General features: G+C 30.9%; 2 protein-coding genes across 2 annotated transcripts; both read right to left on the reverse strand.

The window, feature by feature from the left end:
- Nucleotides 1–3,566: 3,566 nt before the first annotated feature.
- LOC114181832 (nuclear poly(A) polymerase 1) lies at nucleotides 3,567–9,659 on the reverse strand. The gene is made up of 13 exons (XM_028068425.1): nucleotides 9,518–9,659; nucleotides 8,763–9,403; nucleotides 8,596–8,673; nucleotides 8,351–8,458; nucleotides 7,868–7,930; nucleotides 7,619–7,780; nucleotides 6,873–6,986; nucleotides 6,713–6,775; nucleotides 6,262–6,591; nucleotides 5,534–5,698; nucleotides 4,493–5,422; nucleotides 3,911–3,981; nucleotides 3,567–3,794 (listed from the first exon to the last, which is right to left on the reverse strand). The coding sequence occupies exons 2-13, from the start codon at nucleotides 8,880–8,882 to the stop codon at nucleotides 3,749–3,751; spliced, it is 2,250 nt and encodes a 749-aa protein (XP_027924226.1). The 5' UTR covers nucleotides 8,883–9,403; nucleotides 9,518–9,659; the 3' UTR covers nucleotides 3,567–3,748.
- Nucleotides 9,660–14,136: 4,477 nt separating this feature from the next.
- Nucleotides 14,137–16,256, reverse strand: LOC114182690. The gene is made up of 3 exons (XM_028069605.1): nucleotides 15,711–16,256; nucleotides 14,904–15,089; nucleotides 14,137–14,812 (listed from the first exon to the last, which is right to left on the reverse strand). The coding sequence occupies exons 1-3, from the start codon at nucleotides 16,131–16,133 to the stop codon at nucleotides 14,528–14,530; spliced, it is 894 nt and encodes a 297-aa protein (XP_027925406.1). The 5' UTR covers nucleotides 16,134–16,256; the 3' UTR covers nucleotides 14,137–14,527.
- Between the last annotated feature and the right edge of the window lie 259 nt (nucleotides 16,257–16,515).

Consider the following 16,515-nt stretch of genomic DNA (forward strand, 5'->3'; position numbering starts at 1 on the left):
ATTTTGCGTGGAAAATATTAAGGGATGAGAGTTAACCTCATCTTAAAATTAAGATCACCAATGGTGGAATCTTCTCGTACACCTAAGTACGTTGAGATAAAAAATTATATAATAATCAATATAACAATTTATACCAAAAGTAATATAAAAGTAACTTATTAAATTTTCTCTGATTAGCCCATAAAAAGTTACAAAATTGTATATAAATGTACCATACATATATTAATAAACTATAATGATAATTGATATATAGGCATAGATTATACAAAAGAAATGCATGTTACGTGGGGATGATAAGAGGTGGATGGAGACTAGTTTTATTATCCCATATTTACTTTTAAAAAATAATTCATCATCATTTTTATTTTCATATTCAAATTTAATTATATTAAATTTTTTTCTCATCTTCATTTTTGTTGGCTTACTGTTTCAATATTAATTAATTAACTTTTATAAAATAAAAATATTATGGTAAAAAAATATAACATTATCAAATATTTAATATTAAAATCAGGATTATTTCTTCATGATCAAATATTCAAAAAGAATCTATAATTGTATACATTTCAAATTAGAAAATCAAATAAAATTTTATGAAAATCAAAATATTTATTAAATTTTCAAATGTTAATGAAACCTAATTGATAAAATTTAAAAATAATTTTGTAAAATATAAAAGAAAAAAATATTTAAATTAAAAACTATTTTAAATGTCTGTTTACTTCAATTTTGTAAATTCTAATAAAATTTCTATTTTTATACATTAATAAAAGTTATAATACATCACTTGATCAAAATCACACAAAGAATAAAGATTAAACTAATAATAATATAATTTTAAATAGTTCATTTTTTGAACTTCAATATATGTTAGATGGTGATAAAAATATTCATAGAAATTATATTATAGTAAATAAAATTTATTTATACAATTATAATGATAAAATTACACGTATGATAATGAGTTAAAAAATAAAAATAATTATATCAAAATAGTATCGTACATGATAAAAATAAACAACAAATAAGAATATTAAAGAAAATGATCAAATGTTTGTCTTAAAAACAATTTGGGAGACTATTGAATAAAATCGCACAAAGAAAAATAATTGTATAGTTAAGAGTATGATAAGATAAAAAATATCTTAGAGATTAATAAAACTTTTTAAATATAAACCTAATCAATGGTTGAAAAATAAAAAAAATTGTTTGAACGAAACATTCTTTAAATGAAACAAAAATTAATAATAACAGAATAAAAAAGATAATTTTTTTGTATTACCTAATAAATAAAATATTTATGCTATTAAATACTTAAATTAAAAATATTAAACATTTTCATATAAAATAAATATACGATAAATAAAAATGTTTAAATATAAACGATAAAAGATATTTAATTAACACGTAATTCTGAATATACACATCACATCTTTATATACAACTGAAAAGTATTTTCCATAATCAATACAATAATTTGCCGTCCAAACGAAACGATTTAGTAAAATATCCGTATGGACGAGTTTGTTCCTCACCCCTACTTTTATGTTTCAACTAAACTATTCGATTAAAACGCTATAATAATTAAGGAAAGATTCAAATGGCAATGATTTGGGTTTATTAGTGAGAAACTGTGAGAGAATATTATATTAAATTGTAACAAAATGGAACAGTGACAGAAAGATTCCATGGTTGTAGCAGGTATTGATTAATTAGCCTCAAAACAAGCTTTGAAAAATGGGTGCAATTTTCTGGTTTGGAAGATTCGAGTCATCCATATATGAACTAGTAGACATTATAAATGTAGCCATATTCTAGGGCAAACAAAATCTTTGCACATTCATTGATTTTGGATCAAATTTTAGAAACAAAAATCTAAAATTACCATGAGAAGAAAAGTGTTTAAGATGATAGAAATAAGATTAATTTATAATATAAATTAAAATATAATTTATTAATATTCTCAGTCAGACTCTCGATCAGACCGTTCAAGGATAGGTGGTCAAAGACCGTCCACTAAAAATGGATAATTCTGTGAGTTGTAAATGTAACAAAATCATTTCAAAAAAATTGACACATCAATAATTCACGAGATTATTCGTCTATAACAGAAGATTGATATAAGTAATATAACTTTAATTTAAATTAAAAAATAATAATTAAGTACGATTAAAGTGATGTTTGATCTGTATATTATTTTTCTTTTACAGAAGTTGTGTAAAGTCAATATATATATGATTTTGTTTTGATAAATTTGAGATTGTATTATGCATACACAACTTTTAATAAAATTGTGTTACATAAACATGAGTTATCTATATACGTAAAATTTGATAATTTTAGGAAAAGAATACATTAAAATGATGGAAAAACTGAGTTTGTAATACATAAGTTAAGGTATTAAGAAATGAAAAGTGTATATATGACACAAATTAAGGTATTAGGAAAGGTTTTGATGGATAATGATGTTTGGAAGAGAATTGGCATATAAAGAGTTAATTTTGACAAGAGCCATGGAAATTGGCAATGGTACAGGATTCGAGTGGTTTAAGATCTGACAATGGTCAATCAAACAAAAGTGTAAAGGCTTTTGCCCATTCTCCAATCAAATTATTACCTCCTTCAATCATTTGACCTATATATATCTATTATTCTTCATATGGAAATCTTCTCCGATCAATATTTATATGCTCTTTTAATATACAACCCTTGCTTGGGTGGGATGGGAGCAAAAATTCTATCACAACATTATCAACTTATTCTATAAATATTTCTTTTATTATCAATACATTCTGAGAAACAATTAAAAAGTAAGAATAAAGATTAACCTCTTATACCATTCTTCGAATATTATTATTATTATTATTATTATTATTATTATTAATGTGACAAGAGTTTAAATTATTTCAATAATGTATTATTCTTTAGTGATTAATTTTTCTAAACTAAGACACTACTAATGTATCAATTTGATAATGAGTTGAATCCAGTTACAAAATTTTTTATTCACCAAAAATTATATTAGGTTATAAATTGATCTATTTTGAATTTGAACAGTGAATCAACTTATGTTAACCCACTTTTACACTCCTATTTAGAGATGACAAAACATATCAATTTGCACAAACTAAAATATCAAGTGCTTACTTTACCAAATGAATAAAATTTAATAATATATTGAAATAAATTAAAGTCTAAAGTATTTATTTGTCGGCAAAATAATGTATTTAAACATAAATAATGAAATTCATAAAATGTTAGTCAAACTGCAAATGGTATTTTTCCAAAATAGTGTGCAAGGTAAAAGATAATAGTTGCTCACATTTATATGCTATAATATAAGAATTAAACTTTTCCTAATTCACTGACAAAATTACTAAATAGGATAAATTTTTTATCTTTTTATAAAAATTACAAGAATAAAGTAATAAAATTTTAAATTTTTTTCCAAAAATAAGTTGTTTATCAAAGTTTGTGAAAAAAAAAATTGTCAGTATATTTTCCTTCTAACAATCATATCAATGAAAAAACAATCATGCCAACATATATAACTGGTCAAACACATATAACTGGTCAAAATCTTTTTTATTTTGCCGGTGCAACATATTCTCATGTACATATCAATGAAAATTGATGGTTTTCTAGCTCGGGTTTATTTACTGCATCATAGTTATTACATAAATAAACGATGAACTAGAAATGTCAATTTTACATAAATCAGATAGCTGCAGATTAAGTTTTGAAGTGTCTAAGAACTCTTGTCAGCAGCTTTTACCAAGGAAGTGAAGTTCAACCTGAAAATAATCATTCAACATGAACAAAGAGAATTAAACACCAAAAGAAAATAAGTTTAAAGTAAAAGTAGGAATATGAAAACCATGACAAGTACAGTGTTAATAATGGAATATACCTGATAAGAGGCTTCTTCACCGGTGCAGGTGCAGGAGGCACAGTTAACAATGGTGCTGTTAGCTCAGCAGACTTTTGGGAAAAGGAAGAGAAAAATAGAATTGTAAGAACCAAATGCTACTGCATGGTAAAATAACTTTGATATTTTCATAAACATGCTATGCTACTGTAATGACTCATCTAAATTCAGAAAAGAACCTATCAGATTCATGTGGCATATATCATATAATCTACATTGACTCCAAATAACCTCATCAAACATTTGTATATACTCGTACTACATAACATTGAAAAAATGCAAGCAAATTCGCTCTACAACCTAGTCATATAAAAGTACAATAACCAACAGCAGGAACCAGACATAGTGCATGCAGCTGTACTGTAGAAGGCGGAATAGCAAACAAGTCTAAAAAATTTGCAGTTACTATGCAGATTGGACTGAGGTTTGTGCAACTTCAGTACAGGAAATGGCAAGCAAATTAGGGAAGTCTGGCATTTACTATTTACAAATGCTATATATTCTATTGAAAAATTTAGTATTTTTTTTTTCTTTTCCGAATTTAAGGTATAAAAAGAGGCCAACCTCAAGCTCCTCCACGCCCTCATTGGAGCATAAACTAGAAGAACAAGTAGTTTCCATATAAACAACTGGCTCTTCTGTCACTGCAGGCTTTAAGACTAAAGATTCAGAAATGTTTTTCATGCTCCCAGTAGTATCTTTGACTTGATTTCCATACTGAGTGTCATCTTCAAGTTCTTCAGGTTCTTCTGGAAAGGCTTGATGTGCATCATATGGTCCGGACATAATCTTTTCAATGGCTAGTTTTTCTTCTTCTTTAGAACTAGATATATCAGTAGCAGCAATCATAGGGTTCACTTGTTGGTTGCTTGCCACAGATCCATTGGTCACACTATCCCCAGGAGGAATCTCCCCTTGAGATCTCAGACAAAGTTTCTTGCTCTTTTGTCCGTCAATACTATTGACTTCTGATTCATCCCATTTAATAGGAGTCATATCTTCATTAACTTCCCTGCTAGGGGGAGGTAAAGATACAGGGGACTTGGAATTCTTTGAACTATTATCCATGTCGTCCTCTGATCTCCTTCTCTTTTTCACATCATCTGCTCCAACAGCAACTCCTTTACCTCCTTGAGATTTTTCGGCTTGACCGTGACCAGAAGCCCTTAGTTTTGAACTTTGTTTATTTTCAGCAGATACTTTTGATGGGCCTGAAGGCCGGACACCACCGGGGAATATGTAGGCAGGTATGTTACGGCGTTTCACATGGGACACATGAATATCCATACCAGGTTTCCATAGTGTGTAAGCATTGACAGAATGCTTGAATTCTTCAACAGTTAGCCTTATATCAAATTGTTCACCTTCATTCACTGGAACTCCTTGCTTACGCTGCAGACCCATGAAGTAACAGTGATGAAAAGATCTAGACTTGTCTGAGAATTCACCAGGATGTGGATGACATTGAAGCATGCCATAAGTGTGCCTCTCAATCTAGAAGTTTTAAGAACAGCCAAATTAGTTGTATATGATTTGGAAACAGAGTATACACAGTTGTATGCAACCCCTTTGAGTAGAAGGCAATGTTACTTAACAGTGTCATACCTTCAATGTTAATTGGCGGAGACGAGACTCAACCCAGCCTTTCCATTGTCTAAGGTCATCTGCATTCTCTGCAGTTATGTCTATCTGTAGATAATTCTTGTAAGATTCAAAAAAGGGATAAGGCTCAAAAAGAGTATTCCAATTGGCCTTGCTAGCCTCCATAGCCTACAATTACCACAAACATGAAACTTATGAGATCCACCAAAAATTTATATTTAACAAAAATCAAAGCCAAAACGTATTGATTCCCACAAGATATTGTTTCTTCCCGAGTTACGATATTCATTACATTTAAGAAAATTTCCACCAACCAACCAATTTCCAATCCTTATCCCATCTAACATGGATCGATAACCACTCCTTTTGTTAAAACTTGAATACTGGTAAAGAAATATAAACATATTCATTACCTATAAATCAAAAGCATAGGCAAACTTCCTAAACAAGTTAATTTACCTTAGATATCTAGCATAATTTCAGTATAACTGCCCCACTGCCAAATCATCTGATCATGGAAAATCTAACATGAAGACCCTAAATGTCAAACCATGTTGAGGCAATGGTGAAGTCCCCCTTACAGTTAATGGGATGAACCGGGTGAAAAACAATTTTGTACAAAATTTATTTCAATTTCCAAACTTTATGTTTCTATACATTGAACTAGACTGCTTGGTTAAGATTTTTCCAGAATTTTCGAAGAAAACATTCTTAAAATCATGAAACCATACCTCACATATTTCACTTCCCCTCTGAAACTCATCTGACATAACACGCAATGTACTTGATGTCACATTGTAAGTAGAATTCATGCAAGGATAAGCAGGAGTAATTATAGGCATTAGATGATATCTATCCTTGGGATTTCTTCTAGGATCCCAAACTGGTAGTCCAAGAGATCCTTCTTCAATAGCACAAAGCATGACTGGATTTGGCCATCGCCATTGAGTATACACACGAAAGAATCGTGAAACTAACATATTAGGCAGTGCATTAGGATATAACTGGCATATTCGAGCAACAAGCAATGCCAGATTTATACCACCAAGAAAACCAGCAACCTGCCCAGGAAATAGCAAAAGGATGAATAGGAAAATCAGCAGAGTGTGTCAAAAACATAGTGAAAAAATGTAGAACAGCAAACAAGCCATCCTGTGTAATAAATAATAAATAATGTTATACATTTGAATAAACACCACGACGCTTTGCCCAAAACCTCATGCATCTCAATGTTGTGCGAAAGGTCTGCTTTCAGAAACAGAATACAATCAGTATGATAATAATGCCACAGAAAAGCTGAACACAGAGAAATCTATGGAAGTACAAACTTCATATCCACCACCTGAATATTTGGAACCAATCGCAGGACCTGATCAGTTACTCTGCAACCATTAAGACTAAGAACAGTTTGTTCATCAACATTTTGTAATATTGATTCCTGTGATATATCCAAGTCCTGCACAAAAAAAAAAATCCATTGTTATTAAATGGTAAACAAAAGGCAAGATACAATTTACACTTAAAGATTCATAAAGCCTAAACAAAACACGTATGGGGGAAAGGAGATGTATCCACATCTGTAGAAGTTTAATTTTCAAAGGAACTAAGGAGCATTTGGTTTTAGAAAAAAATAAAATCATTTTCTATTTCCTGTTTTTAAAAGTCTGCATAGGACATTGTGAAAAAAGAAAATAAAAAATTGTTTTCACTATTTCCTCAAACTTTTGAAAATAGGAAACAAAGTGAAAACAGGGTAGCATTTTTATTTCAGTAAGTAAACAGCCCTTAAGGGTCTGATACACCTAAATGTTCTATTATTGAGCTAAAAAATAAGTTGCTTCTCTAATAGCAATCACTGGTGAAATATCTGCTATGATCCAGTAACGGTTCAGGGAGAAAAAGAGGATACTATCAAAATGTCATTTAAAACACCGGGCATCTCTCATATTTTGTGATCTTCTTCAATACAGAATGCTTTCAAATTGTCTAAAATTCTGGGAAGGAGATATGGAGAGAAAACATATACAGGAACAACAATTGTACCTAAAAAAATGTTATTTGTTTTTGCATAAAATATAAATCACTTACTTCAGGAATAACCCACAAAGCTAGTCTTGCATACAAGAGATCAACTGAAACACCATTAAACTTGAATTTCATCACAGGGACGTGAGCATCAGGCACAGGGTGCAATTCTGTTACTTCTTGCATCTCAGATAGCATTTTCCCAAGCTCACCAAAGAAATCGTCCTGAGGCCAATTTAAAAACTTTAGCTGATACAAGATATGACCTGGAAAATTTTCATGTACACAATAAAATGGCAAGAATTATCATACATCTCTGGTTGCATGTCTAGGACCCACACAAAGAGTATCTATATCAGCTCCAGGGCCATGCACCTACAGAATTTGGAGAGGAATTTTCAGTAAAACAAATGTCACCAACAAAAAATGTTTCAATATATTGGATTGCATAGCCTTTGATCTCAGTTTTGGTCCTAATTTCATATTGTTTTGTTGTTTCTCTGCCTTACACTCTGCTTCAGGGATGGATTATATTTGCCCCCACAACCTCAGCAAATTTTCTCCTTTTACAACCCAGTACCCATTACCAACGTTTCAGGAACTAGCTGAAAAATATCTCGATGGAACTGTGATGAAGTGCCTGTTTCATGTTCCTTCAATTCACAGTCTCAGATCATTTTTCCAGACAAGCTTTCTCCAGCAGGATGCTTGGATACAATAAAAATGCAACGCAGAAAGAGTAAATTGTGTTTACACACTAATTAAAGAGACAGGAACATAATAATAGCTTCATACCCCTAACCGATAAGAGCCGAAGGTGAAAATCTTGGCATTTGCTTCTTGAACCAGTTGTTCATTGAACCCCTTTCCTCGGCTGATGTTCTTGACCCAAATCTTCACAATCTAATTCATGTCACAACGGCACAATCAAAACAAGAATACTCACAAGGATGTCCACAACATTTCCAAGCATTTTTAATTTTTGGGTGGACAAAAGTTAATGAAACAAAACAGCATTAAACACAAAAACAAAATTCAACCTGGTCCAGCCTGCCAAGAACTTCCTCCCTACCCACAGCCTCCTCCTGACTCTCGTACAATCCAACACCTTGCAAGTACTGAACACCCAGAATCCATATTGAGCATTAAGTCAGTTCAAAAGCTCTAAAGCATACATACATGAATTCAAAATAAGTGCAAACAGAACCTTCTCAAGTTCACGCGTCTTGATCACATCATCCTCAGATGGTCCAGCCAACGAAATAGGCTCAGTTATGCCTAATCTTTGTTGCCCACTATTCTGATCGCTCAATCCAGGGATCCCCATGAACAAACAGGGACAGTTTTTTTTTTCCCTTTCTTTTTTTTTTTTTACTTTTAATAATATCTTTTTTTGTTTCAACGATAGGGAGAGAGAGCAGCTGTGAGAGTTATCAAATATTGATGATATTTTTCAATTTTTTTCCCAATAAAATCAAATAAAACAAGATGATACAACTAGAAGAGGAAAAAATTAAAAAAGAAAAAGAAAAAACACAATAGCAACGCTGTGATAATTGTTGATTGTACACTATTTGGGGGAAATGTTCAAAGCCATGAACTTTTACCACAGAAACACGAAATAATAAAAGGGAAAGCAATTACAAAGCCACCCAAAAGCATTTCATTGCAAACGATAACCTAGACAGAGTACAAAGCTTCTACGGGACTTCAAATTTTGAAACCCTAAAGTACTAAATAAGAACCTAGCAATCGCGAGACCCAGATGAATCAGAACTGAAAAGGCTTCATCTTGATGAATTCTTGAGGGTGCACCACTTCCACCGGAGTCGAATTGAACCTCAAAACCTTCAATTGCAGAATATATATTGAATTATTACATATTTTATCATATAAATTAAAAAAGAATACATTTCAAAAAGATTAAAAAGAAAACCTGTACACAGAGGGAGAAATGCTTACAGATAGAAGGAGAAAGTCTGGATGTGGTTTGGGTAACAGCTTGTTGATGAACCACTTTGGACAATGACGAAGATACACGACAAATAAACCAATTCTACTAAGCCTTGTGATGCTTGTAGTGTTATATATAATATTATACGGTAAAACATTTCCTCTCGAAGAAATATTTTTCCATTTTCCATAAAAAATATTTAATTTAGATTTTCTGTTTTTAAAGATTTTCTAGGGTTCAGTCAAAGAAATAGTATGCTCTCTATCTTTATAATCTTTTTTGATAACTCGATTTTCTAATTTAGAAATACTCTGATTTTAATTTTACAAACATCAACTAAATAAAATTTTATTTTTATAAAAGATTATCTCAACCATTTATAAAAAAAAAAAAATAGACGTTTCAAAATTTTAAACAAAGTAATAAACGGACCAGAATGACTAAAATTAAACTTTACAACTCAAACATTTTACAGATACGATAACATATTTTACATTATGCAGTATAATTTTACGAAGATAAAAGAAAATAAAAATTTATATATTAAATAATTTCTCTATTACACTAGTATACATTTTTTCCACTTTCAATAATTTAGAAAAAATGGAAAACAAAAAATCATTGGAAGTATAAGTTTTCAAATTTTACTTATTTATATTTATTTTCTTTTTATGCACTTTTTTCATGTTACTTTTTAAATAAATGTGATTATAAATTTTTTTACGTTTAATTATATTTTTATTTTTAATAATATTTAAATATAATTATTTTATTATTTATTTTTTTTATGTATAGAAAATAAAATATTAATAGATATTTTTATTATTTAAATAAAATAAAACTGTACTAATAATAATTAAAATCAGAATTCGTAAATATTTTCTTTAATTATGAACTTTTACTAAATTTAATAATTATTAATTATTCTTAGTAGGTGTCTTTAGAATACTCATTTACAAGATCATTCTTAAAATTACAATTTATCAATGAATATATTTATAATTTTTAAATTGTTTCCTGATTTAAAACGTTTAATTGCATAGAAAAGTTTCGAGTTCGTTAATCAAATATACCTTTATTTCTGTAAAAAATTTATTTTATTTTATTTTATTTATTTTAATTTTATTCACTGATTTAACTATTACTTTATAATTTGAAAAACCGGTCCATCTTATTTATTTCAAGATCAATTTTAATATTTCTTATCAATTTACGAAATATTTAACTATTTTATTAATTTTAATGATATAACATCCCATTTTACTACCTTCAAATTAATAAAATAGAACGTTTAATTATAATATTCAAAATATGTAATCCAATGTATAAAATATATTAATACAACTTTACAAGAGTGACTAACCATTTATTACAACTTCCCAAAATCTTCTACTATCCTAATTGATGGTCCTTCATCCTCAAAATGTGTCTCTAAACATGCAACTTCATCTGCTCCTACCAAATAGGTGAGAATCGTAAAAGAAAAAGACGAACAATACAAAACACAAAAGAGGGTAAGCTAGTGTACAAAAGAATTATTCATACATATATTTAAATCATGTCAAAACCCCATAAACATGGTATAAAACATATCTATGTCTATAATCACACAAGTAGTTGACACTAAACTCAATTATCTAAATGCATGTCTTTGATATACGGGGTGTGCACTTGTGATGGTTGCTAAACTCTGCATAGACTAGCCATAAGGTGTCATCACTCAACCACATACATGATTAATCTCATTCATGCCTAGGGTCCAATACGTCCCAAGACTAGGATCTTCTCTACTCTCATCACATAATCCATTATACTCAACTTGAATATGAATGATTATTAGAGTTCAGTATATCTCTTCCCTAACCATTATCCCATATCAAGGCATATACTAACACCACAACCATTACCACCAGGAAATTCTCCTTGAAATTTCTTCAACATCATAACTTCACATGTTCACACAACATTTCATACCAATCATCATCTTATATACCTACAATAACATTTTCACCTTAAGTTATAATAGTAAAAGTCATAAAGCATGCTTAGCATCAATCACAAAACATTTAAAACAATTAAATAGGAGAAACATGAAAAACAAGGCAATTAACGTTATGCATAAAGTACACAAAAATGGTGCAAAACCATCTCTATAACCACAAGCTTCAAAACAAAAATCCCAAAGTAAATAATTACGTGTCTAGAATCAGTTGTCAAAATTTCAGTTTGATATGACAGTTAATGAAGCTTAAATCTTAATTTTACCAAGAGGACGCAAACTAGAAAAATAGGGTGGCACCCAGTGTTGGAAAAGTGGTGCCCGATGCCCGACCCCCGACCCCTGGCACCAACTGACTTCTAGCGCCTTACGGTCCAAAAGTGGCGCCCGACGATATCAAGTCAATGGCCTAGCAGCCGACACCACAGTAACGGTGCCTGACGGTGTATCAGAAACAACAATTTGGCGGAAAAATGATGTTGTGTAATTGACTATAATTGGGCACCTTTTCTTTGTGTGTTTTTGATTCCAAATAGTATTAATGAACTCAAAGTTCATACCCAATCACTCAAAACCCAAATTCAAACTTTTCTCCAAATCAAGATCAAACACAAATCAAATATCAAATAGTTCAACATACAATTCATCAATTTAACACAAAATATTACAATTAACTACCAAGATGATCAATTCAAAACAAACATAGCTTCCCTTACCTAACAAAGTGACTCCACATACCCAAATAACTCTAATACCACAAAAACATCTCTAATTTCTCATGATGTTTTATCTACACATAGAAATATCACAAGAACGATCATGACATATCATTATGATCATTGATCAACAAAGACTCATATAGAAGATAAAAACCTCACATGCAAGCAAAAAAATCTCACATGCAATAAAACAAAAGGAGACAAAAAAAAGGTTAAAACTTAAATTACGTGAACAAAGAAACTAACCAGTTCAATTTGAAGAGCTTGCCACAATAATCACCCGTATGGTCTCAAATCTTCACTCAGGTGAACAACAAAGGAGGATAATCCTTAGAGAGAAGTTAGAGAACTCTGGAAAAATAATTTATAGAGATATAATGTGTTTTAAAATAATGAATTTTGCTTATACTAATTTTATTTATACTAAAACTTTTTAATATTAAAATAATAATATTAAGTAACTCATACATTTAAAACACAAAATATATAACATTGGATAAAGAGAATTATATTAATTTATTTTTTAAAATTTGAACACCGCTGTATATTAAAGTTTAAGACAAATACAAATTATAATTTATTTCTAAATATAAAAACTACAAACACATTTAACTTTTTTTTTTATGAATATATATATGCACTCATAAAATGAATTAGAAAGGTCATCATTAAGGAGGATGTAGATTCATTAATTCTTAAATTTTTTATTTTAGTTATATTTTTCAAATACACAATAAAAAAATCAGGAATTAATGAATATTAGATGGTGAGCTTCCAATTATTCTATCATAATAAATCAGGGACTTTAATGTGATAACAATAGTCAAATCAACTATTATTTTTTATAATAAATTCTTACTTTTTTTTTCTTGTTATATTTGTAGATTTAATTTAATTAGTAAACAATTCAATCTATGGGCTTGAAAGAGTAAAATATAATAGGTAAAGGTGATTTAGTTTAGGTAGCAAAGAATTGAATCTATGTGCTTGAAAGAGTAAAAAAGAATAGGCAAAGTTGATAAGGAAGAGTAATGAAGAGATTGATGTTTCATAGATTGGGGAGCAAACACAATCTCTCTCTTTGTGATCAAGAAGACACATGCATGGACCAACCATCTTTCCAACAAACCTTTCACTTTCACACCAATCTAGGATTCTTCAACCCACTTACATTACATTTTACTTTCTCCTTCTTCTTAAACAGTATAAATTAAAGAAAAAAGTACGTATTTTGCAGTATCTCTAGCTCTAATCAAGAGTAATTACTAATTAATTTTTTTTATTATCAAAACCTCAACACTCAAGAGGTTAAAAATGACCACAAAAAAAGAGAAATCTATATGTAGCATAATACAAACTAAATTTAATATATCTTTTATACGAGTTTGTATTGTTTTTCAAATTATTCCAACTTCATTTTGTATAAAGAACACGTTTGTTTACTAAAGAACATTTTGTATAACATTTATAGTAAATCCATTAATTAAAGAAATATTATAACATATAGTTTTATTTAAATTTTATACATTTTATCATAACTATACATAATAACCATAGTAAATTTAATATATTGTATTGTTTAAAATATTAGACCAAAATCACAGATTTAAAAAAAAAAAAGAGAGAGACTAAGATAAATAAAAAAGTATAGAAATTGTAATTTTGATTAGAATAAAAAGGTATAAGTAAATTTAATGTTTTAGAAACATAAAATATACTCGATATTTTTTTTTATTGATAAGTATGAAAGTAAGTAACAAAATATTTTGCAAAAAGGATGTAAAATAATCCTCTTCTTGAATCATGATGAATTGAAAGATCCATTGAACTGATCCTAGTGATGCACTATCCCATGATGACTCCACCATCATAAAACTCACCTAACTCAAAAAAAAAAAAACAACTCTCAAAAACCCAAACTTTTATGGCTATAATTACACCATAATTACAAGGACAAAGATGCAATTACAACAATGAGATTGAATGAATTCAAATTACCTGTCACTTTTACAATTAATAGATTAAAATCAGACAAATAATCAACACAAAAAAATAAAAATAAAAAAGTCTTCTTGAAGTGACCAATCACAAATCCACAATGTTACATTTCTCCACCCAACCCAACATCATAAAACATTATGTCTTTGTCTTTCCGCAATTTGAGGCAGCCAAATACTCCCAAAAACGCGTCCTTATCTTAGCTGTATAACCCCCATTTCTTCCCAAACATCAAAAGAATCATTAATAATAGAGTAATGTTCTAACTTTCATTTTTTTTTTCTCTATCACATGTACATGTATCAATCATATGTGCAAGATTTTTTGAGAGAAACCGGAGAAGTGAGCTTTTTGGGATCCAAAGTGATGGAACATTGAATGGTTTTGTAATACTTAGGCTTCACCAATTTCCCAAGCACATAAGCCCTCGATCGTAGCACAAATTTTAGGTTCAATGGCACAGGCACTGTGGGCATACCCGTTGTGCTACTTAGGCTTGCACCACTTCCATACAGAGGGATCTTGTTACCCATCACTGCTACACTCACCAACCTTTGGCTCTTCCTAGATTGATAAAACTTCTTCATCTACAACAACAAAAACCAGCCCAACGTTAGAAAAACAGAAACACCAGACATTCTCTGTGTTGTTGTGGTGTTTGGTTTTCATGAATCTTACATCGCCTGAAGCAATTACGATGTCGGAATAGTAGAGTTCCACGGGTGTGGCTGTGACATGGACCCCGAAAAACGTGCCTGTGTTTCGGTATGTGAATTTCAAAGTGGAATTCATCGTGATCATATCGGTGGTCACACCAGTTGCATCTGAACCGGCTTGTACCCTTAGATCATCAAACTTTATGCTCTGCAAAATGCCCAAAAAATAGAAATAGACCCATTTCAGATCTCATCATAATAACATCAAATTAATCAACACCTACTTCACTTTTCACTCCAAAAATGACATATCGAAGTAGAACTTGGCCCACTTTCGATTTCGCTTTAAACACGCGAAATTGATCGACACACAGTTCGTGTTTCTTTCTAAGACTGAACAATTGACCAATGCCCACTTCAGATTTCGTCCCGAACTTCAAAACTGACCAAGAACAAGCTCGTATAAATCATTATAAGATTACTACGTACCAAGATCCAGTTCGTGTTTCATTGTAAAATTAAAAGATTGATCCGCTCCAGATTTCATTCTAAAATTTAAAAATTATCCAGACCCAGCTAAGATTTCGTTCGAAAATTCAAAAACTGGGACGACCCAGTTCATATTTCATCCTAAAAACGCGAAATTGACCAGGATCCTCTTCATATTTCGTAGTAAAATTGCAAAACCATTAAAGTCCCAGTTCATATTCCTCTCTAAAAATGAAAACTTGACCACGACCCATCTCAGACTCCAAGCTGAAAACTCAAACCCAATCAAGCCAAGGATCAAAACCAAAAACACAGAAGCAAAAACAGAACGGAAATAGACCTTGACGGAGATCTTGGGCTTCATGGGTCTACTAGCGCCCCAGAGGATGAGCGAGAAGAGGGAGAAGAGAAGCAGGAACCCAACAACAAAGGCGAGAAAGTAGCAGCGACGAGGGAGCCCATTGCGGTGATCATCACCTTGGAGAAGGCCTTCCTCTTCAATGACATCGATTTGCTTCCAGGGCTTGAGACTGTGGCTGTGATCCTTCTTGGAGAAGCGCGTGGAGGAGGAGTGGCGCGAGTGGGGAGGGGAGGCAACGGGGCTTAGAACAGGGGTGGAATGAAACGACGTCGTGGCGGTCTTCTCGCCGTCGTGGGAGTCCCGGGACGGACTCTGGACGTAGTAGAGAGGGCGGCGAGGAGGGGAGCGCGTGGGGGAAGACGCGGCGAGGCTTGTTACCTCGGAGTCTGTTTTCGCGTGCATCTTCTTTCTATGTGAGTTCTGTGTTTTTCTATGTTCTTTTGTTGTTGCTGTTAGAGAATGAAAAAAAAAAAAATGAAGTGTTGTGTATGTTTGTTATGTGTATTGAGTTTTGGTTATTGACCCACTGCACATGTGTGTGAATGGACTCAGATGATGAAGATTCTTCTTCTTCTTGGAAGGTCTCTTTTATTACTATTTTCTTTACAAATAAAATACCCAGATTAATCAATTATTAAAAGTTATAAAAATAATTAGAACAGAATAAAATTTTCAGCATTACAATAAAAAAGACTAATTTTTTTAAAAGAATACTGCTAAATACATCTTTCATCTTAAAACAACATTCTTTTAACTTTTTTCTAAAGATGTTTGTTACAGTATT

This window comes from Vigna unguiculata, chromosome 4 (genome assembly GCF_004118075.2).
Source record: "Vigna unguiculata cultivar IT97K-499-35 chromosome 4, ASM411807v1, whole genome shotgun sequence".
In the NCBI taxonomy this organism is placed as follows: domain Eukaryota; kingdom Viridiplantae; phylum Streptophyta; class Magnoliopsida; order Fabales; family Fabaceae; genus Vigna; species Vigna unguiculata.